The sequence below is a fragment of the Perognathus longimembris genome, chromosome 4 (genome assembly GCF_023159225.1).
Source record: "Perognathus longimembris pacificus isolate PPM17 chromosome 4, ASM2315922v1, whole genome shotgun sequence".
Taxonomy (NCBI): Eukaryota; Metazoa; Chordata; class Mammalia; order Rodentia; family Heteromyidae; genus Perognathus; species Perognathus longimembris.
In genome coordinates this window covers 71,249,505-71,272,000 of record NC_063164.1, presented here as the reverse complement: position 1 = coordinate 71,272,000, position 22,496 = coordinate 71,249,505, and the positions used below count along the sequence as shown (strand labels likewise).

At 41.1% G+C, this 22,496-nt stretch overlaps 1 protein-coding gene across 1 annotated transcript in view; it reads left to right on the top strand.

Moving 5' to 3' along the window:
* The window catches only part of Kif5c (kinesin family member 5C), a 155,098-nt gene that overhangs the window by 90,356 nt on the left and 42,246 nt on the right, over positions 1–22,496 (top strand). The window contains exons 11-13 of the mRNA XM_048345501.1: positions 6,522–6,670; positions 16,777–16,952; positions 21,901–21,969. Of these exons, the coding sequence (XP_048201458.1) occupies positions 6,522–6,670; positions 16,777–16,952; positions 21,901–21,969 (394 nt within the window). The remainder of the gene's footprint in view (positions 1–6,521; positions 6,671–16,776; positions 16,953–21,900; positions 21,970–22,496) is intronic.

Below are 22,496 nucleotides of genomic sequence, written 5' to 3'. Positions count from 1 at the left end.
CATATTTCAGTTAATACTTTTGTATACACTTGCCTACCACCCAACATATTTACTTATATATGTAGAAGCTACTTGTAGCTTCCACATATGAAAACAAGAAACATGAAACCTTTCTCTCACTGAGCCTGAGTTATGTCACTTAACATTGTTTTTTCCAGATCTTTCCATTTCTTTACAAATGATATAATATCTTTCTTTCTAATGGATAAGTAAAATTACATTGTATTTTTTTTTTACCACATTTTCTTAATCCATTCATCCATTGAGGGACATCTGGGCCAATTCAGTACCTTGGCTATGGTAAATAGTGCTGCAGGGAACATAGTTGTGCTATTGGCTTTACTGTATCCTGATTTGAAATCTTTTCGGTAAATGCCCAGTAGTGGAATTGCTGGATCACAGGGCAGTTCTATGTTCCATACTGCTTTCTAGAGTGATAAAACAAGTTTATATTCTCACCAACAATGTATTAGGGTCTCCTTTTGGCCACATCCTTGTCAGCATCTGTTGTTTGTTTTCTTAATGATGGCCATTCTAACTGAGATGAGGTGGAATCTCAGTGTTGTTTGTTTAGCTTTATGCCCAGAAATGGTATTTCTTCATGATCTATTGGTCATTTTTACTTCTTGGGCTGAGAAGACTCTCTTTAGCTTATTAGCCCATTTATTAATTGGGTTATTGGTTCTTTGAGGGTTTAATTTTTTATATTCTCTGTATATTATGGATATTAGGCCCTTGTCCATTGTGTAGCCAGAAAAGGTCTTCTCCCATTCTATAGGCTGTCTTTTAGCTTATTATCTGTGTCCTTTAATGTGCAGAAACTTTTAATTGTAATGCAGTACCATTGATCAAGTATTTGATTAGTTGTCTTTGATTTGTTTTGCTTCTGGATCTTTTCTCAGAAAGTTCCTACCTGTGCCGCGGAGTCCCTATAGTTCTTCTTGTGATAGTTCCATGATCTCTGGTCTGACATTGAAGTCTTTGATGCACTTTGAATTGATGCTGTTGCAAGGTGGTAGATAGGGATCTACTTTCAGTTTTCTGCATGTCCAATTTTCCCAGTACCATTTGTTGAAGAGACTGGCTTTATCCTGCTCATGTTTTTGGCTCCCTTATCTAATATTAGATGGCTGTAGGTCTGTAGGCTTATTTTTGGGTCTTCTATTCTGTTCCATTGGTCCTTATACCTATATTTGTGCCAATACCAAGCTGTTTTCATTACTATAGCTCTGATGTAGAGTTTGAAGTTTAGTATTGTTACTTTCCTTGCTAAGGATTGCTTTTGGGATTTTAGGTCTTTTGTCATTCCTTATGAATTTTAGGGTTGTTTTCTCAATCCAGTTGAAGAATGGCATTGGCATTTTGCTGGCTATTTCATTTAATTGGTAGACTGGTGAGAAGTTTTAATTTTAAAGAAGTAAAATTTATTTTTAATGTCCTACTTAAGAAGTCATTACCTAATCTAATATCTTGAAGATAGTCTCTTCTATTAGCTTTATTGTTTTTCCCTATGTATCATCTAGGATAGAATGTTTTACATGACATTGAAGTCCTCGTACTACCCTTTCCTCCTGTCCTGCATGGGCACGTGACTACAGATCAGATAACTGTGTATCTAGGTTATGGCCAGTACATTATGTTTCCTCCAAAGTTTCTAACAAGAATAAGTTTTATAAGAATTGTTATTCAACCTTCTTCATCTTCAAAATTATTCTTGGTATTCCTGGCTTTATGTTGTTATTGGTGGTGGTTGTGTGGGGCTTGAACTCAGGGCTGGGCACTGTCCCTGAGCTTTTTTGCTCAATACTAGTACTCTACCATATAAACTGTGGCTCCAATTCCAGTTCTTAGGTGACTAATTGGAGTCTTACAGACTTTTCCTGCCTGGGCTGGTTTCAAATGGTGATCCTTAGATCTAAGCCTTTTGAGTAACTAGGATTACAGCCACCAGTGCCCAGTTTTATTTCTGAATTTTTTTATTTCTATTATAAATTTTAGATTCAGATTGGTAACTTACACACACACACACACACACACACACACACACACACACACACACCTATTAAGAACAGTTTTGGGAGAGTTAATATTATTCCCTATCAATGTTGACTTATTTCTTCATATTTCCTTTAGGAGATGTAAAAGCCTTTCTTGCCCTTTGGGGATGAGTGACATTTATGGACCTACTGGTCAAACCCACTGGTTTGAGTTTTGAGTAAAAGTTGGTTTTTATATCTTCTTTCTTCATGATCTTTAATGTTGCATCTCTATCCTGCCCTGTGCTCAAGCCCTTGATTTGTACTACTGCGGGGACCCACCTGCCTCTGGCTTCCAGTTATGTTCAGCCAGTGAGAAAGGGACACAGGCAGTCAGAAGAACTGGCTGTGCCCTATAGCAAAGATTGTTGCAGATCTCACTAAGCAACCTTTTTCTTCTAGCCTTCTCCTCCTGCTTCCCCTTTAGCCTATGGGTGATAATGCCTCTCCCATTACTAGGTCCTTTCCATATTTTTGTTAAGCCCCGTCCAAATCAAACAGTTTGACCAGATCATATGTTTCCTTTCGGGACTTTGGATTCTACAGAAATAGAAGAAAAGGAATGTTCTGGGTTGTTTTAGGAGAGTTTTGAGAACCTAGAACAGTTATGTTGGTAATAGTTTTTTTTTAAATTTTTATTATCAAACTGATGTACAGAGAGGTTACAGTTTCATACGTTAGGCACTGGATACATTTCTTGTACTGTTTGTTACCTCCTCCCTCATTCCCCCCTTCCCCCTCCCCCTTTCCCTTTCCCCACCTTGAGTTGTTCAGTTCATTTACACTAAACAGTTTTGCAAGTATTGCTTTTGTAGTTGTCCATCTTTTTTACCCTGTGTCTCTTGATTTTGTTATTCCCTTTCAATATCCTAGTTCTAATACCAGTATACATGGTTTCCTACATACTCAGATAAGATACAGAGATAGTGTAGGTACAAACACAGGAAGGGGATACAAGAAGATCATCCATAATAGAAGCTACAGTTACACATAGCACGTTGAAAGTAGTTACAACAGTGATATAACAATTGTTTCAATAACATCGAGTTCATTTCACTTAGCATCATCTTATGTGTTCATAACGGTATAGCTATTGGGCTCTTGTGATCCTCTGCTGTGACTTGCCTAAACCTGTGCTAATTATTCCCTATAAGGGAGACCATAGAGTCCATGTTTCTTTGGGTCTGGCTCACTTCACTTAGTATAATTTTTTCCAAGTCCTTCCATTTTCTTACAAATAGGGCAATGTCATTCTTTCTGATAGAGGCATAAAATTCCATTGTGTATATGTACCACATTTTCCTGATCCGTTTGTCTACTGAGGGGCATCTGGGTTGGTTCCATATTCTAGCTATGACAAATTGTGCTGCAATGAACATTGTTGTGTTGGTGGCTTTAGTGTGATTTTGTTTGTGGTCTTTTGGGTAGATACCCAAAAGTGGGGCTGCTGGGTCATAGGGGACCTCTCTGTTTAGCCTTCTGAGGAATCTCCATACCGCTTGCCAGAGTGGCTGAACCAGTTTACATTCCCACCAACAATGAAGTAGGGTTCCCTTTTGGCCACATCCCCTCCAACAATTGTTATTGTTAGTTTTCTTGATATATGACATTCTTACTGGGGTGAGATGGAATCTCAGTGTTGTTTTGATTTGCATTTCTTTTATGGCCAGTGATGTAGAGCACGTTTTCATATGCCTCTTGGCCATTCTCATTTCCTCATCAGAGAAGTCTCTTTTTAAGTCTTTAGCCCACTTGATGAGGGGGTTATTGGTTCTTAGCGGTTTTGTTTTGGAAGAATGTAATTTTTTTAGTTCTGCATATATTTTAGATATGAGGCCTTTGTCCATTGTATGGCCGGTAAAGATCTTTTCCCAATTTGTGGGCTTTCTATCTTGCGAGCTATGTCCTTTGCCCTGCAGAAGCTCTGCAGTTTGATGCAGTCCCATTTGCCCAACCTTTCTTTGATTTGTAGCCTTTCTGGGTCTTTGTTAAGGAAGTTTCATCCTGTGCCAAGGAGCCCAAGTGTTTCTGCTACTCCTTCCTTTAGGGTTTTCAGGGTATCTGTTTTGATTTCGAGGTCTTTGATCCATTTGGAATTGATTTTGGTACAGGGTGATATATAAGGATCTAGTTTTATTTTGTTGCATGTGTTGAACCAGTTTTGCCAGCACCATTTGTTAAAGAGGCTATCTTTCTTCCAGACTATTTTTTTAGCTCCTTTATCAAAGATTAAGTAGGCGTAGTTGTGTGAGTTCATTTCTGGGTCTTCAATTCTGTTCCATTGGTCTTCAGGCCTGTTCCGGTGCCTATACCAAGCTGTGGTAATGGTTTTGCTGGGCCTGTTTACAAAATGTGCCTCCCTCCAGCTAAACCTGGTTGAGTATAGCAGACACTCCATCTTTCTCTTCCTGGTATCATTTGGAAGCATCAAGGGACATTTTCTGATTAAAGAAAATAAGATTAGTATTCTCCAAGTGTCCTTTTTAATGACAAGTGTTTTAGCCATGAGTTATTTTTCACTTTCTGCCTTACTAAGTTGATAATGGATGCTGCTGTGTTTGTGCTTGTATCTCAGAAACATCCACAGCACCGCCTGAGGACATTAGATGGTGAGGTGAGAATGTCACACTAGAACAGACTTTCAAGAAGTAATAAAATCGCTGCTGTTTGAAAAACTAGAATTGCAGCACTTCTGGGGATGGCAACCTCAAGCTACCTCGAATGAGAATTTTACTAATTCCTTAGTGAGTCTTCTACAGCAGTCATTTAACTCCTCTTTTGACAGTAGGATTATTTAGTTGTCTGCTTTAGGAATTAATTTTTGGAATGATATCTCATAGCTCTGATTTCTTACACTAAAATAGAAATTATATTCTGAATGCCACTTGATGACAGTGGTAATTAATCTAGATCACATCTCATCATACTGGCAAACAGGACAGTGACAGTTTACAATGAGAAATTATAGCAAATGAAATGATGTCACATATTTTTCCATGGACTTTCACCTTCTTAAATAGTAAACAAGGTTGAGTACTGGTTGCATAATGCCTGTAATCCCAGCTATTCAGGAGGCTGAGATCTAAGGATCATGGTTGGAAGCCAGCCAGGGGAGAAATGTCCATGAGACTCTTATTTCCAATAAATTATTCAGAAAAAGCCAGAAGTGGTGCTGTGGCTCAAGTGATAGAGTGCTAATCTTGAGCAAAACAAGCTCAGTGACAGCACCCATGCCCTGAGGGTTCAAGCCCCAAGACTGGCAAAAAAAAAAAAAAAAGAGTAAATAATAAGTTGAATTCTGCTGTGAGGAGTTTGCTTTTGAATGAGACACAGCTGCGAGTATTACTTTCTGTGCATTTATAGGTGAACTTGTTTCAGTCCTGGTGTTCTCAGAGCTGGGTGCTGTCAGTGAGCTTTTTTGCTCAAGGCTAGCACTCTACCACTTGAGCCAAAGCTCTACTTCTGGCTTTTTTGGTAGTTAATTGGAGATGAATCTCATGAACTATCCTGCCTGGGCTGGTTTGAACTGCAATCCTCAGATCTTAGCCTCCTGAGTATCTAGGATTACAGATGTGAGCTACTGGCATCTGGATCAACCTTTTTTCTTTTCTTCCTAACTTTCATTTGTGCAACTGTTGATTCTCCCCTCAAACCTTAGTTGCCTACGGTGATAGTGTCTAGCCACCATCTACCTAGCATCATAGCCCTTGGCCATGTGACATCACTCAAACTGGAAGTGGTAAAATGGTGTCCATTAGACATGCTTGTGACTCATGTTTTTTTTTTAATGTTTTAAATGGTAAAACAAAAAGTTTCAGTTTCCACCCTTTAGAAAAAAAAGAGATGATGGCCTTTACTCCACCATGGTGATGCTTGTTTGGGGGGTGGGGTGGGTGGAGATGGTCTACAGTTAGCAGGGAACCATGATGTCTCGACTAGCCCCATTGGCATGTGACCTATCACATCAAGGTGGTTCTAGATATCAAATGGGAATAAGAGAAATAACTGATAGTCTACTTCGTGTTGTTGGTGTAAGAACTCCAAGTTCCAAGAGGCATTTATTTTGTTCTATCTCCGGTGCTTTGTGTTTATTCGTCTGAAAGGAAATTCTGCTTAGGGAGATGCTGTAAGAGTAGTAAGCAGGAGGCTTAAAGGAGGATGCTGAACTTTGGAGAATGATTCTTAGCTTATATAGGGACGAGGACTCAACTGAGACTGAGGCAGAGGGGACTGGGTAAGAGAGAATCCTGAGGTGCATCCTGATAGAATGTGAAAGAAGAATGGAAAGAGTGAGTTTGGAAGCCCAAGAAGCAACAGTGCCATTCATCCAGCAAGGAGGTGGCATAGACATGGCATACAGGATCCCTTGCTGTGCCCATGTCAGTCTTGGCTTGTAAAGAGAATCTGAAGTTTGGTTATATTGAATCAGTGAATATGAATATCTGTTCTCAAGAGTTTCTCCCTTATATATGCTTCTGATCCCAGAGCTAAGACCATCAAGAATACAGTCTCTGTGAACCTGGAACTGACAGCAGAAGAATGGAAGAAGAAATACGAAAAAGAGAAAGAGAAGAACAAGACCTTGAAGAATGTGATCCAGCATCTGGAGATGGAGCTAAACAGGTGGAGGAATGGTAAGGATGAATGGAGGGGAAGAAGGAGGCCAGAGCCACCTGCCTTCCCTTTTCTGTGACCATCAGCATCCTGACCCTGGGAGGCTCTTGGGCAAGGGGACAGATGTGGAGCATGGGCCTCAAAACATCCTGCGCAGACAAGGACAAGCAGATGTTTCCTTATTCTTTGGCACAGTGCCCCACTCCTAGCCCCTGGCTTGGCTGGTGTGTCCTGGTATGGGTGACAATTTGTGAGTTGACATGAGTGTATTTCCCATGAGCTGGCTGCTGTCTGTTATTGTTCTTTCCTTTCAAGAGCTCTATTTGAAATGTAGCATGCAGCCTCTGAGACGTTGTGGTCCAGGTTGCTTTTGACTAAATGAAAAATGTCATTCACGTCCAAGAGTTTTATCACTGGTTTGCTGTTAAAAGTCACCTCTGGCAAATACTGTTTTTTTTCTGCTTCTTCAGAGCCAGAAATAGAGGTTGGAGAGGCCTTATGCTAAAATGGAGTCTGATGGGCCTGTTTCGTGACTAGTTTTCCTTTTGTTCCCCAAAACATTCTCTTTGGTTTGTTCCAGTGAGAGAAAATATCTCAGAGAGCTGACGTGTAGTGGGTGGGTGGGTTGTGGGTGAGGTGTTAGGAGGGGTTTCCAGATCCAAGTGCAGACAGATTATTTTAGTGATTTTAGCATTGTGATAGAATTTAGAAGGTGAATGTCTGCATGTATGGAAGGGGATTGAGTGGTTGGAAGTCGGTCCTCAGATCCTGTACTCCTCTGATTTGTCAATTCCAAGTGTTCCAGGAGAACACAGCTCACAGCTCTAGGTGAACATAAGAGCTGGGGGAGGGGAGAAGGGCTGCTCTGCAACATTAGGAAATATCCTGCCTATTTAGCAGAAGCTAGTAGATATTTGCCACTGCCTTTTACTGTTAAAGGTAGGGTGTCAATGACCTACTGTTTAATTGAGAAACAGTTATGTGGCAAACAAGAATTCGAGAGGACAAAAAAAAATGACCCACTAGCCTAAATAACAGGTTTCTTCTCTTTTCCAAAGATCTTTGTAGCTGCATATGTGTTTTGAAAGCTGCTAGAGTGATTGAATAATTCAGCACCTGGGGCTGGTGGCTAATTCCTTGCAGTTTGGCAGGATTTTGAGAGTAGGGAGGGTAGAAGGTGAGATGGAAAGTGGCTGTATGAAATTTTATTCTATTTCTGGAATCCTCCTGGGTCAGTTGTCTGTTGGATGACTGAGACGTTCAGTAAATCCTTTGGTAAAGGGCTGGGAGATTGGTCCTGGAGACATTGTGGACTGGGCGATTCACCTTGGTATTTTCCATCCTTTCTCATCTCCTGTCACGCTCTAACAATCCGATTGGCCATCTGTCATCCATTGCTACCCTCTGGGACCTGTCCCTGCCTTAATTGCTTGAGTCACCTGTGAGCCTGGCATCTCTGTGAGTGGCTGCTCTGCCCTGCTCTTGGCCTTCTCACTTGGCCTAGTTTGAACTGGTTGTCTCACTTCATGTGCATGGCGAATCTCCTGAGGATTATTGTGGCTTTTGATGAGATCCTTAAATTACATAATTTGGGGGAAAATAAAGCATGTTTTTTGGCATATACTAGACCTGCACTGAATGTATGGTAAGCAAATATGTGTTTAGTGTAGGTTCTGGACAGTAAAGAGTAGGCAGTAGGATGTGATCATCTTCAGTCATCATTAGTATGAATGTGGTGGGTGGTCTGTGTTGCGCACCAAGAAAGGAAAGTACATAACGCCTGGGGTGGCAGGGAGGGCTGACTTCTATTTAGAAGCCAGAAGAAGTTTCCTCAAACAAACAGCATAGATAATCAATCTGAGAGAGACAGCAGTTTGTTGGGTGAATAGGAGGTGTGAGATCATGATGAGGGTTTGGGTAGCAGGAACTGAGTTTGCCATGGTTCTGTTAGGTGGGAAGAGGAGAATCATTGTGGTTCTGGATTGAGGAACCCTGATATGAGATGAGCTTGGATGAGTGGGTATTGGTGGTCCTAGGAAAGGCTATAGGATCGTGGCTATCATGTTGGAAGCAGTGAGAAACCATTTAGGCTGAAGATGATAGAATTTGGGTTTTGAGCATTCCCTATGTGGGTTGGAGAATGGCCTGGGGTGGGGAGAAATGAATTAAGGTGGTCTCCCAAGGGTGAGGAGATGGTAGTTGATTTGAATCACATGGCAGTAGAAGAAAGAGAAATGAATGGATCTAAGAGGTATTTGGGAGGAAAAATGAGCAGGGTTTAGGGGAGATTTGCTATGGGGAGAAAGAGGTGTCAGAGCATTCCCAAATTTTCTGTCTTAGCCAAGATGAATGGAGGTCATAGCCATTCCTTGAGGTGGGAAATACTGGATAACCACCAAACAGGGAAAGAAAGAGATGAGAAGGGAAGGATGAGGGGATTGAGGAACATCCAGAAGAATATTTCAGGTAATAATGTAGGTCTGAGGGTCTGGAACCGAAAAGTTCCCTGGGCTGGAGAGGAACATTCAGGTATCTTTGATCTTTTGGTAATGATTGACGGCGATGTAGGGATGGGAGAACTGTGTGGACAATGGAGAGACAAGGGAGAAGAATGAAGAAGGAAAGAGTCTTGAGGGACCTCTGTCACCCCCATCATCATTTCATTATTGAGTGACTGAGATGGGACAAAGGAAAGTGGGGAGCTGCCCATTAGAGCTCCATTTCTTTCTTTCTTCCTCCCAGAAAGCAGAATTCTTACATGTAGAGGATCCAGAGTGACATAGATTCTATGTGGAAGAGGGGGTAGCAAAGAAACAAAGGGCCAGCAAATGTGGAGTGACGAGCTATCTCAAGGACTAACAGGATATCACATGATGTATCAGTGTACACCACATGCACAACAAACCATAGTGAGGTGTTTTTTTTGTTGTTGTTGTTAACTTTCAGGGGCTGGATACTTAATGTGCAACCGTTCTAGCCTTTGAGTCCACAGGTTTGACAGCTCTCCCAAGGGGATCAGCCTCTGGTGGAGCTGGGATGTGACTTGATGGAACCTGACCCACACGGTTCATTTCCTTTCTTTCATCAGGACTGCCTGCACATGGAGCTAGCACTGGTGATTTATGTGCAGGTCAGTGAGATGAGTGTGAAAAGTGCCACCCAGAGAAGAAAGAGCCCAGAAAACCCTCTGATGTCTTGTGTGTCTGTCCTACTTCCTCATAATGGAAGTCACAAGGGCATGGCTACGGTGGGATGGAGTAGAGTTGGCATGCTCTAATCAGAAGGGCAGAGTGTTGCCAGCTATCTTGAAATGACTTGCGGAAAGCTAACTCACCTCCACATTTCCTGGATAGGGAGGTTTCCACATCAGGATGTGACCGAGTTTATAGACTTGTCTGAACTGGGCATCCTCCTGGAAAGAGATTGCTTTTGTGTGTTTGTAATGTAAAATTTTGCTGCTATTCTCCAGCTGTGAGAGAGCAAAGAAAGAGTGCAGCAGAGGAGTGTGTGTGTGTGTGTGTGTGTGTGTGTGTGTGCATGTGTATGTGTGCATGCTTGTACATTTTCCTACTTGCCGACAGAAAGAATGCCGTGGCAATACAGGAAGGAGGAAATTGGCTGTAAACCAGTTGCTCCAGACTCTGTGAGGAAGGAATGGAGATGTGCCTGATCCAATTGGCAATGACAGTGACAATATAGGACCACAGGAGGGGGCCTGCCCAACAGCATTCCAAAGTTATGAAATACCACCCTCTTCCATGCCTAGAGGCAGATCTCAGCCTCCCACACTTCTGTCTGGACCAATTTTCAACCCATAAAGCTTGGTAGGTGTTGTAGATTGAATGTTTGCCAGGCACTTTTCTTCTCTGGGCACAATTGAACCTTGAGTCTAAAAATAGGGCTTGTAACTTGTATCATATATTCTGCATCAAGCCTTAATTCATTTTTGACACTGCTATTTGAGCAGGATATCTCTGCACATGTGCACTGTGGCTTAAGGAGAGGCGACACCGTCTTTATAAATGAACACAGGAAAAGAGCAGCCCCTTTCCTGGTTCAATTCCTCAGTATCCTAGTTTAAAGTCCTAAGGTAGCAAGCAACAGCAACTGATCCTACTTGTTATACTAAAAGCAGTGCCTCAGAAGGGCACAAGGGATTCACAGAATTCAAAGGACAGTTAAGGTATCAGGCTGGGACAGACAGAAAGGGGCTGATGCAGGCAGCAAGAACACTTCAAAGGTCTCACCTAGTGTGATGTGCCTGAAGTGAATCCTCTCTGGTGGTGGTGGTGGTGGTGGTGGTGGTAGTTTTTCTTCTCCCTTCTTCCTTCTTTCTTTTTTTTTTTCCCATTTCTACTCAGAAGTTAAATTCATTTAGAAATCTTCCCCCCCTCCCCACCCCAGCTTGTTTCTTTTTAACCCTAAAATATCCATTTTTCTTCCCTATATCTTTAATTTTTTTATTTACTTCATTGTTATTTTAAAGATGATTACAATTACATGAGTCAGGTAATGAGTACATTTCCTTTTATACAGTGTCTTCCCTTCCCTTCTTTCTTTTCTTCCTTCTTCTCTTTGTATTACTGTGTTGGAGATTTGGAGGCCTAGGATAGAAGAGTCATTACCATTCTCAGTAGTGGTGCTTTGTGGAATAGCAGGATTCTGAAATGAATTGTCTTATGAAGACTATATGTGTGGTAATTCCTTCAAAAGAAGTGGAGATGCTGCTCTGAGAATGAGTATCCAATGGCTGAAGAGCAGCAGATGTCCACCATAATCTACTAGTGACATCTTGTGGGCTGCAGAGAATTACCAGGCTTTTCTCAAATTTTGTGGCTCTTCTGGCACTTGAACCTCATGAAAATTGGTTCACCTACTTGCTGAAGGAGCAGATGGAGTGGGGAATTGGCCAGAAAATAGATTTCTTTTTAAGGTCTCTGTTGATTTGTGGAGCATATGTGTGAAAAGGACTTGGGCAAACCATATATGGGGATAGATTTCAATAGCTGGATTCAGAGTGAATTGTTGGCTTCCAGACCACTCCTGCTTTCATCTATTAAAACAACAACAACAACAAAACAAAACTTCTTGACAGGGATATGGTAAGGTATGAGGTCAGTTCATGATGCTCAAAGATGACTGGGCTACCAGGTTGGTCTCTTTATAGGTGCTTATTTCTGATACTTTGAATTTTACACCAAATGTAAGACACGCACATGCACATGCGTGCGTGCATGTGCACACACACACGGCCATGGAAATGTTTTAAGATCTCTGAATCAGAAAAATAAGTTGAAATTCCAGATGCCCAGAGAGGATGGCCTGATAGTCTGGTATATCTGCAGTCTTTTCTCTTGAACAATTAAATAGAAGATTAAATAACAGTGAATGCACATGTCCTTCATCTGCAGAAACCATGCACATACATAGTTTCATTACAGATTGAGAAAGTGTGGAAGAACTGGTTCTCTCTAAAGATTTGGATTTTAAATTTGCCAGAATAATAGGCATGGTTCAATAACTAGGGAAATTGGTTACCTATAGTCTTATGTAGGGCTTCGTGGAACTTTAAGACCACTATTTGCTTTTTCTTGGTGTGGGGGTGGTGGCATTGTTTTGCTTTATATAGGCTAGGCTGGCCTGGAACTTGTGGTCTTCTTATCTCAGCTTTCCAAGTGCTGGGATTATAGGTATGTGCCACGATGCTCAGTGAGATTTGTTCTTTCAGCATTAAGTCTGTAGAAGATGCACATGGTTGTAAACTCTTGGAAACTAGCATTTCAATTGAGAAACTGAGATAGCTTCATCTATACAATTAAAAAAATGTTTTTAAAGATTTTGAGAGAGCTAATTTGCTAGGCCCTGTTCTTTTTAAAGCACAACCCAACTAATAGAAATACTGGCTGCTTGGAGAACCATGTGGCCTTTTGAAGAGGTTATGAATGTAAAGGGAATGTAGCCCTGGGTGACCAGTTTATGAGAAAATTAGGATTAGAGAATGTCTTAAGCATCTTGTCATATTTTTAGGCACTAGGGTGAGAGATGCATTTGTATGCTAAATAACTTTATAAAGGAATCATATTTTTTTCAGCCTGACATTTATATAATGATATCTTGTAGGCCAGCTGCTCCTGCCCACCTGGCAACTTAAAAGATTTCCTTTTCGTTTTTTTTTTTTAATATAGAAATGACTTATATTAGATTTGCCACTAGGTCTATTTAATTGGTATTAAAACAGAACACCCTGTTTGCCAGATCTACAGTGGTTTGTGGTAGAAACTGTGAGTGCCCAGCAATTTGTGCCCTTGGAGTTGTCAGAGAATGCAATTACCTTCCTGTATTCTCCTGAGACCTTAGGGACCCACGTGTCACAAAGGATAACTAGCTTGTTACTATTTCCTGTGTGAAATTTTAATGAATTTCTGACGGTCTAATGATTTTCTTTCAGAAAAAAAAACAACAAAACAAAACCAGACGACCCCACCCTGTTGTAGAACTTTTAACTAATAGACCTAATGAGAATTTTTGATTAGTCTGTCATTCTCTGCTGCAATGGATAGATGGGGTGGGGGGCAGGGAGTACAACTGTTATTTATGCTCTCTGGAGGTTTTTATTTTATAATTAGAATGCTCTGCAAGCCTTGTAGGTATGCTCTAAGTGAATGCTCCCGTGTAAACACAAATCTTTTTAGTCCTTAAAGGTAATTACATCTGACAATGGTAAATGCCATGCTGCTTATTTAGAAGGGAGAGGTTTCTTGTTGGGGGAGGCTTTTCATTGTGAAAATTTAGTATTACTAAGCTCTTTCCTTAGCAGGTATGAGCCTCAGGGGCTAGACTAAAAGAAACCTGCTTTTATTAAAACAGACGAGAGTAAAAACCAGGGCTGATCTTCACTTGAGGGTCCTCTTGTCCTTATGCCCCCAGCAGGTTTCAAGGTGGAGGTCCTCTAGGGCTTGCATCCAGCTGTCTTCCTTCTTGCCCTCAAGTATTCCATAATCTTCTCAAGGGGGGCTTCTCTGGAGATTTGGTTTGCTGCAGTGCAGGGAATGTTCTCGATTAAGGAGGTAAGATTGCCATGGAGACAGATTGCCTGGTGTCAGGTCTTACATGGTTTGGGAATTTACAGTGAGCTGGACAGTGTAGTTACCAGGAACCCTTCTGGAAGTCATTTTCTCAATCCTTTGAAGGGCAGTGGTGTTTGGGAAGGCAGCTCTGAGTTCCTCTCTGAGCAAGAGCTGTGCTGTTTTTGTTTCTGCATGTTGTTGCTTTGTTCTTCTCCGTCTGAATGGCTGCTGCAAAAAATAATCCTGACTGCCTGACCTTTAGAATATAAACTAGCAAGAGCTGGCTGCTTAGATGTAGCTTTGTGGAGAGACGTGTTGAGGCTTTGATTCAGAGTAACATTCATGAGAAAACAGCAAGTCGGCTGTAGGTTTCAAATATCGTTTTAATAATAATAAAAACAAACCTAAAAAGGGACTTGCATAACCACATTGTGCTTTATTTTTGGAACTGGGCTTCAGCTGTGGAGGTATTATAAAAATACTAGAAACATTAATCTCAGAATCAGTAACAATAATAATTTAACTGTTAAGCCTCAAAAATTGCACATTTGTCAGTGTGGGGTCTGAGGTAAGAGTTGGACTTCAAAAAAGAACACCTTTTTATATTTTATATTATACATTTATCTTGGGAAACATTTATGATGGTTTTGTCATTTCTTCTTTATGAAAAGCAAACTAAGGACATGGATTTGTGATTAATCAGAACTGTGAAATGGCGCTTTATGTCTGTCTCAGCACTGGGGGTGTTTGTGAGTCTTTTAGTCACTTTCAGGGTGCTGTGGAACTCTGGCAGCTTGCTAGATGTTTGAACCTCAGACATTGCCTGTTTCTTCTTGATGCTGTGATTTCTTAATAGGAAAAAAAGGACAACTGTACCTGGAGTCAGGCCTATGACTTTTTGTTACAGCAGGTCACCTGCAGGTTGCTGGTGTTCATCCCTGATAGGAGAGAGGGATGAATTAAAAAACAAAAACAAAACAAGACAAAAAAACCCCACTGTGCAGTTCCTTATTAACACAAGCTCCTGATCGCATTGCCTCTCTAGCCATTTGTAACATGGGATTCGTTTCTTCCAGGTGATTTTGTATCTTATTTCTTTCCTTGGAATGAGTTAGTCTATGGATAATATGGTCTTGGTTTGGCCAGTTTCTGGTCCAGTAGAGCTGAAAATTTCACCTTCTTCATGGTTTAGTGGGGAGATCAAATTCTTGGCACACTGGATTGCTCTGTTCCCAGATTCCACAAGCTAGAACTGAAGAATTAGAGGTACAGTCAACCCAGGGGAAGGACCATGTACCAACTGCCCATGGTGGATTTCTTGGTGAAAAGGAACAGAATTAGAAGGAGGGTGAGGGGAGAGTAGGAATGTTCTATACTGCTTGAGTTGTTTATGTTGAGATTGTGTCCTGAATTATTTGTTTGGTTAGAAAATACCCATCCATTCATCCATCTTATTGTTCTTACAGCTCATGGATTTGGTAGGCTGTAGAGATTATAGATCCTTTAATTGGATGAAATGCAGCCAGTGCACTAAATTGTTGATGGATGTTTTAACCAGGAACTGGAGCTGAATGAAATATTGATTTGGTTCAGGTTCAGTTCAAAGACTACTCTGATATTCTGGTTTTTTTCAGGTCAATAATTTTAGAAAAAGGCGGAGGCATAGTACAGTTTACTTAAAAAGCAGAGAAGGCTGGCTCTGTTTTGTATTCAGTAACACAATAGTTTATTCTAAAATTTTGCTTCAGGTTGCTGTTTCAGACGGAACTGTGATAGAAAAGTGAAACCATTGGTGTTAATTTTATTTGACATGGAAGCCATTTTGTGATTATCAAGAGAGGTAATGGAATCACAAATAGGGTTTTATTTATATTGAGATCAGTGTATTTCTTCTGGGGAGTTCTTTGAGGCATGATCTATACTGTCAAGGATAGCAGATTAAGATCTTAGTTCTTCTATCATTTATTTGAAAATTTCCCTTTGCCTCAGGGCAGTTTCTTGGGGAATTTCCACAAAATGGATTTTATGGGCTAAAACTGGGTGAGGCTCAAATGTTGCTGATGAACAAGACTGTAATGAAACAAGTGTGAAATTACTGGCAGAATTGTGAGGAAGAAATGTTTGGTTTGGTTTTGCTTTCCAAGAAGTTATTGAGAGATTCAACTGGTCCATGTGGTTTTCATAGACTCCTTTCATATACTCTATCTTTTAAAGGTGATTTTCTTTCTTGTTAGGACCAACCATTGGCCAGCTTGATGACTGAGCCTTTCCCTCAATTTGCATGGCCAGATTTAGTAGTTTCTTTTGAAGGCTTTCACAAACTCTGCAGACTGAGAACTGTTATGTATGGTGGATCTCTGAAGGGTATTCTAGGCTGGCAGTTTTTACTTTTCCTGAGACTACTTGACATCACAAGGAATTATGCAGTTTGAACGCTCCAGCAGAGCCAATTAATTCTGACTTCCCTGGGGAAGAGAATGGAGGTGGGAAATATGTTTCCACAGTACCAGTGGCGTCCTCTGGTACAGACTACCCTGACTTTCTCATGCAGGCTCAGAGATTCTCAGGTTGGAAGAACTGGGACCCCACAGTGTTCTGTTTAAACAATGGCAATGTGTTACTTGATTTGGCTGTTTCCACTGATGACTCAGTAACATAGTTAATTGGTAATTAGGATGCCTCAGAGGTCTATTTCCCTTTGAATCAGTCACTAGAGAGAATATGATTATAGTAAATCCTAGCATATTTCTCAACAAAAGCAAAGTGTATGCAGAAAATTCCAGGCACAGATGCAACCTGGATTAGTTTAAGCCAAGTGGCCACTGGAACTGGATAGTACACATAGCTTGCTTTGGGAGGGAGGGCTAGGCTCCTTCCTTAATGGAGTGTTGGTCAACTAACTTTGACCATTCTCATCAAACAGCAAAGGAACAGACTTTATACAGGAGCTCTTTATTGTGCCTGCTGTAATTTTATTCATGAGTAGTTTTAGAACTCTTCTTGCAGTATGGCCTGTTCCACATCTTCAATTCTCAACACGCTTTTGTGGTGTTTTGCAGGAGAAGCTGTACCTGAAGATGAACAGATCAGTGCTAAGGACCAGAAGAACCTAGAACCCTGTGATAACACCCCTATCATAGACAACATTGCTCCTGTAGTTGCTGGCATCTCTTCAGAGGAGAAGGAGAAGTATGATGAGGAAATCTCCAGTCTATACAGACAACTGGACGATAAGGTCTGTAGCCACATTTGACAGTCCTTACTCTGGTGCAGGCACATCCAGCCCCATGCACCAGGCTAATCTTCATGTCTGTCTTCCCAATATCCACCCTGGTTTGGATTGTACAAACTCAGGGAGCTTACTTCCAGTGGGAGGAAACAACCAGGGAGGTTTGAGTAGAAAAGAGGGCCTTGAGCTGGACAGAGAGGTAGGACCTGTCTAGACCTTTCACTTCTAGAATGCCAACTGGTTGATTTTATAGATTAGAGGGATGTAAATGTGTGTGAGACCTGTGTTTAAATTTTCTTTGCTTACTTCTGTGAGCCTATGCCTCTCTTCCTGGAAACTCCTGCAGTGAGCTCCAGCCAGGGGTGAGTGGATGATTTCCAAAAGTCAAGTGTGAATTTAATCATGTAGTTCTAAGTCCATGGACGAGAGGCTTAATCATATTGTACACGGGTGGCTCCTTAATCTGGGAAGTATTATTATTGAATGAAGAACTTTAAGCATACTAATTAGGAATGCTTAACTTTATAAAAAACATTTAGGACTCAAATAAACCTGTTAATGCATAAGTTAGGAGTCCTTGAAGTATACATATCATTCATCCCCAATAAAGGTCAAATGAGGAATCCCAGAGGCATAGGAAATGAAATTGGCTTATTGCCCTTAGAATATTTTAAATCCTTTCAGTTCATTTCATCAAGGTTGCTGATATTTTTAGTCTCCTTTAATCTCTCTGCTGTGGTTCAACTCCCAGTTCTTTAGGGACACCTCTGACTTGATTGTAACAGCTTTTTATGTTAACGTGACTGTTAATCTTAGAGGCCTGTCTTTGGAGTAAAAGCTCCCTCCGAGTGGAGTCAGTTCCAGACTGAACGTGACTGGTGGTCTTGAGTTCTGCTTGTTTGTGATTCTAGGCATTTGCATTATCCACAACATTAAGCCAGGGTCACTGTACCCTTCTAAAAACTCATTTCACAAACCAGTCACACCTGTAAGTGAATGGGGTCACTTGCCCTTCATTCTTTGGACATACCATCACCTTCTATTTTTATGCAGGTGTTTTGCAGAAAAGCAGATCAATACTAAGTTAATAGCATAAGTTCCTTGACTTCCCCAAAGAAGTGCTGTTGTTGAAATAACGAATACTACATGCCAACTTTCCTCATTCTGTAATTGACAGAGTATTAGTGGACGAGGAGGTGAGGTTCTGTACTTGGTTTTCTATGAACAGAGGGCTTCCATGGATGGAATTGGTGTCATTTACCTTAATGGCATTTAAATTTTCACTGGTTTGGGAGAGAAGCTTTGGAGTTTCTCAAATCTAGATCGTGAAATACAGTGATGAGAAATGAGCTCATTGACATGAAAGTGCTAAATCTGAGGCATTCCACTCGTTGCTGGTGAGCTGGCCCTAGAGTTCCTGTCTTACTGACAGCCAGCAAAGGGCCATTTTCTGTTCTATTATTGTCTTATAGCATATGGTTATTGTGATGCTGAGAGATGCAGGAGGAGAGAATGGAGCCCTAGCCTTGGTGGGCATCAAGATTGTGGTCTGCCCTAGTAACTGCTTGTGAGCTGCCTGATGTTGTCTTATTAGCATTCGTTCTTGTGTGTTCTCTCTAAGGTCCTAGAAGATATTTCCATGCTTTTGGTGGTTATAGATGACTCGATACTTTGAGAGTTGGGATATGGAAGCTTCCAAGATGATTGAATGGTAGAAACGGAAGTATCTGGTCTAAGTGAGACATTAACTCAGACAGTTAAGTGACTTATCCAAGTTCACCTTGCTTATTAGTGGCAGATTCAGAATGAGAATACCTATCTGGGTGTGGTGGGAGAGCTCTGAAGAATGCTAATCTCCTCTACAACTTGAGCCATACCTCAGCTGACTGATTCAGGAACTTGTCAGTGAAGCTCCAGTGAATCTTCTCTGTGCTGCCCCTCAAGGGACTAAGGGCAGATATTCTCCTAAGGTTATGCCATGTGATGGGAAAGCCCAGTGTTGACATCAGACCTAGGACCCAGTAATGCCAAGTCCTAGGCTGATGTTTTACCTGCTGACGGTTCTTTTCCTGTCTGTAACACAGGATTCACTCCTGCCGTTTTTAATAGGTTACCATGGAGATGAAAATTCCTTAGTACAGAGCCAGGTACAATATAAATATTAGTTCCCTCCTTTTCAACCTTCTCCACTTGGTTCTGTTTGCTTGAGGGAGAAGCCGTATCATATGTGGTATTGGAGGATAATTGAAGCAGTTATATGGGAAACACACTGATGTTGGCATTGCTTCTCTCTCATTCTTGGTTGGATCTGTGAGAGGAGGCAAGTTTTAGTAGGTCTATAAGTTGATATTACTTATACTGGTTACGGTTGCAGTGAAATAATCTCGATAATTAAAATTTACTAGTGATCTTTTTTTCAGTCACTAAGTAACTATGTTATTTCATGTGTAAGAAAATCCAACTGCAAAATTATTTTCTGAAAAGTGCTTGGAAATCTGTTATCTTTGACCAGCTCTTTATAGTCATCATCAGGTAGAGGGTGGTTAAATTTGTCTGGAGAGCTACACCTGACTGTGTAGAGATGAATGGTGTGTGTGTATATGTGTATGTGTGTGTGTGTGTGTGTGTGTGTGTGTGTGTGTATAGCACATCTTATTCTGCAAGGCTTGAACTATTAAATAAAAATCACAAACTGGGCACTAGTGGCTCACACCTGAAATCCTAGCTACATAGGAGACTGAGATCTGAGGAGCCCAGTTCAAAGCCAGCTTGAGAGGAAAGTCCATGAGACTCTTATGTCCAAATAACCACTGGAAAACCAGAAGTGGTGCTGTGAAAGTCGTAGAGTGCTAGCTTTGAGCAGAAAAGCCCAGGGACAGCACCCAGGTCCTGAGTTCAAACCCCATGACCAACAACAAAAGAAACACAATAGACTATGCTAATGCCTTAGAGAGCTGACATAGTAAAAGGTAACTATAGTTTAGAAAATGTCTCTGTACAAGTGATTCATATCCTTTATAATATACTGCTTGTTCCTTATCCATTCTGCATGGGGCTAGGGTCCTTGTTTTTTCCCCATTGTATCTTAAAAATCACTGTATGCCAGCTTGTCACCTGTCTAGGAGGCAGCCTACATCTTCATGCAGTATCATGAGTGCAATGTAAGAACAAAGAGCTCAGCATTCCCTTGTTTCTCTGCTCGGGTTACTTCTGATCTGGAGCAGCTTGCTCTTTGTCCCTGGGGAGAGAGGTGGTGGCTCCCTGATGTTTAGCTCTTTGGCTCTTTTATGTTAAGCTGTTTAATATTTATGTCTTGAGGAACATAAACACAAAATTGTTCCTAGTTACTGACATGCTAAGTTTATAAAGGAGAAGAGAAAATATGGCCTACTAAATAGTTCGCTAGTTGTGAACATACCATTTTTGGGCAGTTTCACTCTGGTGTCATTTCTCTAGTTCTCCTGCCAGAAATCTGAGTTGGAGAGGAAAGTCACCAATATTTCATAAAATCACTAGAGAAACATTGATGTAGAAGGAGTTACTAGAAACAGCCAAAAGGTGTTGTACACATAGGAAAAGGAGACACAGAGTCTGGACTATTGACTATCAAGGGTTCTTGCTCTTTGGAAAGCATTTGTTTGTTTACCAGCTTAAAATGGATGTACCAACACCACCAAACAGGCTGGAGAAGATCCATGGGCCCGAGGTTCTGCAGGCTCTGGAGTTCCCCCTTCTCACCTGACCTCTGGATTCTCAGAAAGCATAGTACAGGATTTTTACTCTATAGGCTGTTGATGAAGACACCTAGGCAGAACCTGGCATGGGATTGAGTTTAACGCTGTGTGGTGTATAGACCTGAGAAGGGTCCTGGAGTAGGGTTTTTCTCCCGTTCCTAAGTGGGGAAGAGGCAGATGTGAAGCCAGTGTTAGGGTTTCCAGTCTGTGCTTTGAATTTCATGGATTTCCGAGAGCATTGCTGCAAAGACGCATCCGTGTGCTGTGGGTGGACAGTGCCTAGGGAAGGCAGAGACCCATGAGCCAGCAGTGAGAGACGGGCAGTGAGTGTCCTCACTTTTGTGGCAGCAATACCTAATGGTAGAACATGTGAGAAGGAATTGCCTGTCTCACTTCAGTGACAGCCTAGTAAACATTAATGCCTGTGTACCTCCCGCTGCTTTCAGGGCTTTTCAAACTGGTCAGAGGTCTGCTAATGCCAGAGATGAAATGACTAGAAAATATTTTTATTAATTGAAGTGAAAACTTTGCAAAAATTACTGGTCTTTCCTGTCTCTCAGGAGGCACTGATCAATGGTTGCTGAGGTGTTTGACAAGGTTTGGGGCATGGTTATCTTACAGTAAAGATGATCAGAGATTATGTTTTGCCAATACTGGGGCTTGAACTCAGGGCCTATGCACAGCCCTTTAGCTTTTTTTTGCTCAAGGCTGGCATTCTACCACTTGAGCCATGGCTTCCCTTCAGGCTTTTTGGTACTTAATTGGAAATACAAGTATCACGGGCTTTATTTCCTGAGCTGGCTTTGAACCACAATCATCAGATGGCGTACAGGCATGAGACACTGGTGCCTGGAAAATTCCCATCATTATTATTTTATGAATTAGGAATTTGCTGTTAAAATTTTGTGTTGACAATGATAAATATCTTCAGTGTCTCTGTCCTAGGTCTGGGATTGCTGAATAAACAAGACATAGGGTAGATTTTTAGGGTATTACAGTTCCCAGAATTTCCAGAGGTTCCCTCTGCTAAAAAAGATGGGTGAATGGCCATTCTAACCGAACAAGGTCTCAGAACCAGTCTTTCTTAGCACACCATTCCCACCATCTTATTAACAAGTATGTGACTGGCAACTTGGTGCCTAGCTATTGTCTGGGAAACCAGGAGATCAAAAATGACATAAGTAGCTAAAAAAAATTTTTAACATGATGTTTCCTTTCAGGATGATGAAATTAACCAGCAGAGCCAGCTGGCTGAAAAACTGAAGCAACAGATGTTGGATCAGGATGAGGTAAAGAACGTAATAAATTCCTTTTTGCAAAGTATTTTTATTGCTCTTTGTTGTTGATGTTCGTTCCAGAAATTTAATTTGTGAAGAATTTCTTCAGAAATCATTGAATCATGGAGCAATTTCTTGGTAGCTTTCTTTTGAATGCCTGCTAAAAGCTGCTTTGGGCTGAGTTTAGAAAGTAAATGTTTGACTTTGTAGAGCTCTGGGGTTCTGAGTGTAAGTAGCTGCTTGAGAAATTTAGCCCTGGGATGTCAGGGCAGTGGTTGGGCAAGGATGACTTTTTCAAAAAATTGTTATTGGAAAGGTAACTGTAACCCCTTGGTATATCATCTTTACTTTAGGTTCTTTCACCTGGTCCAGGTTTTGATGGAGACTATTTTCTCATTCTATAAGGAAAAACAAAAGCAAATCTAACCCAGTTAGAAGTTTGAGGAGGGGAAACCAAGAAGAAAAGGAGTCCCAGTGTGATATTAGCATATATTTGATAGTAAAAAGGAGCCAAATCATCTCAATCCCTCTCTAAGGGC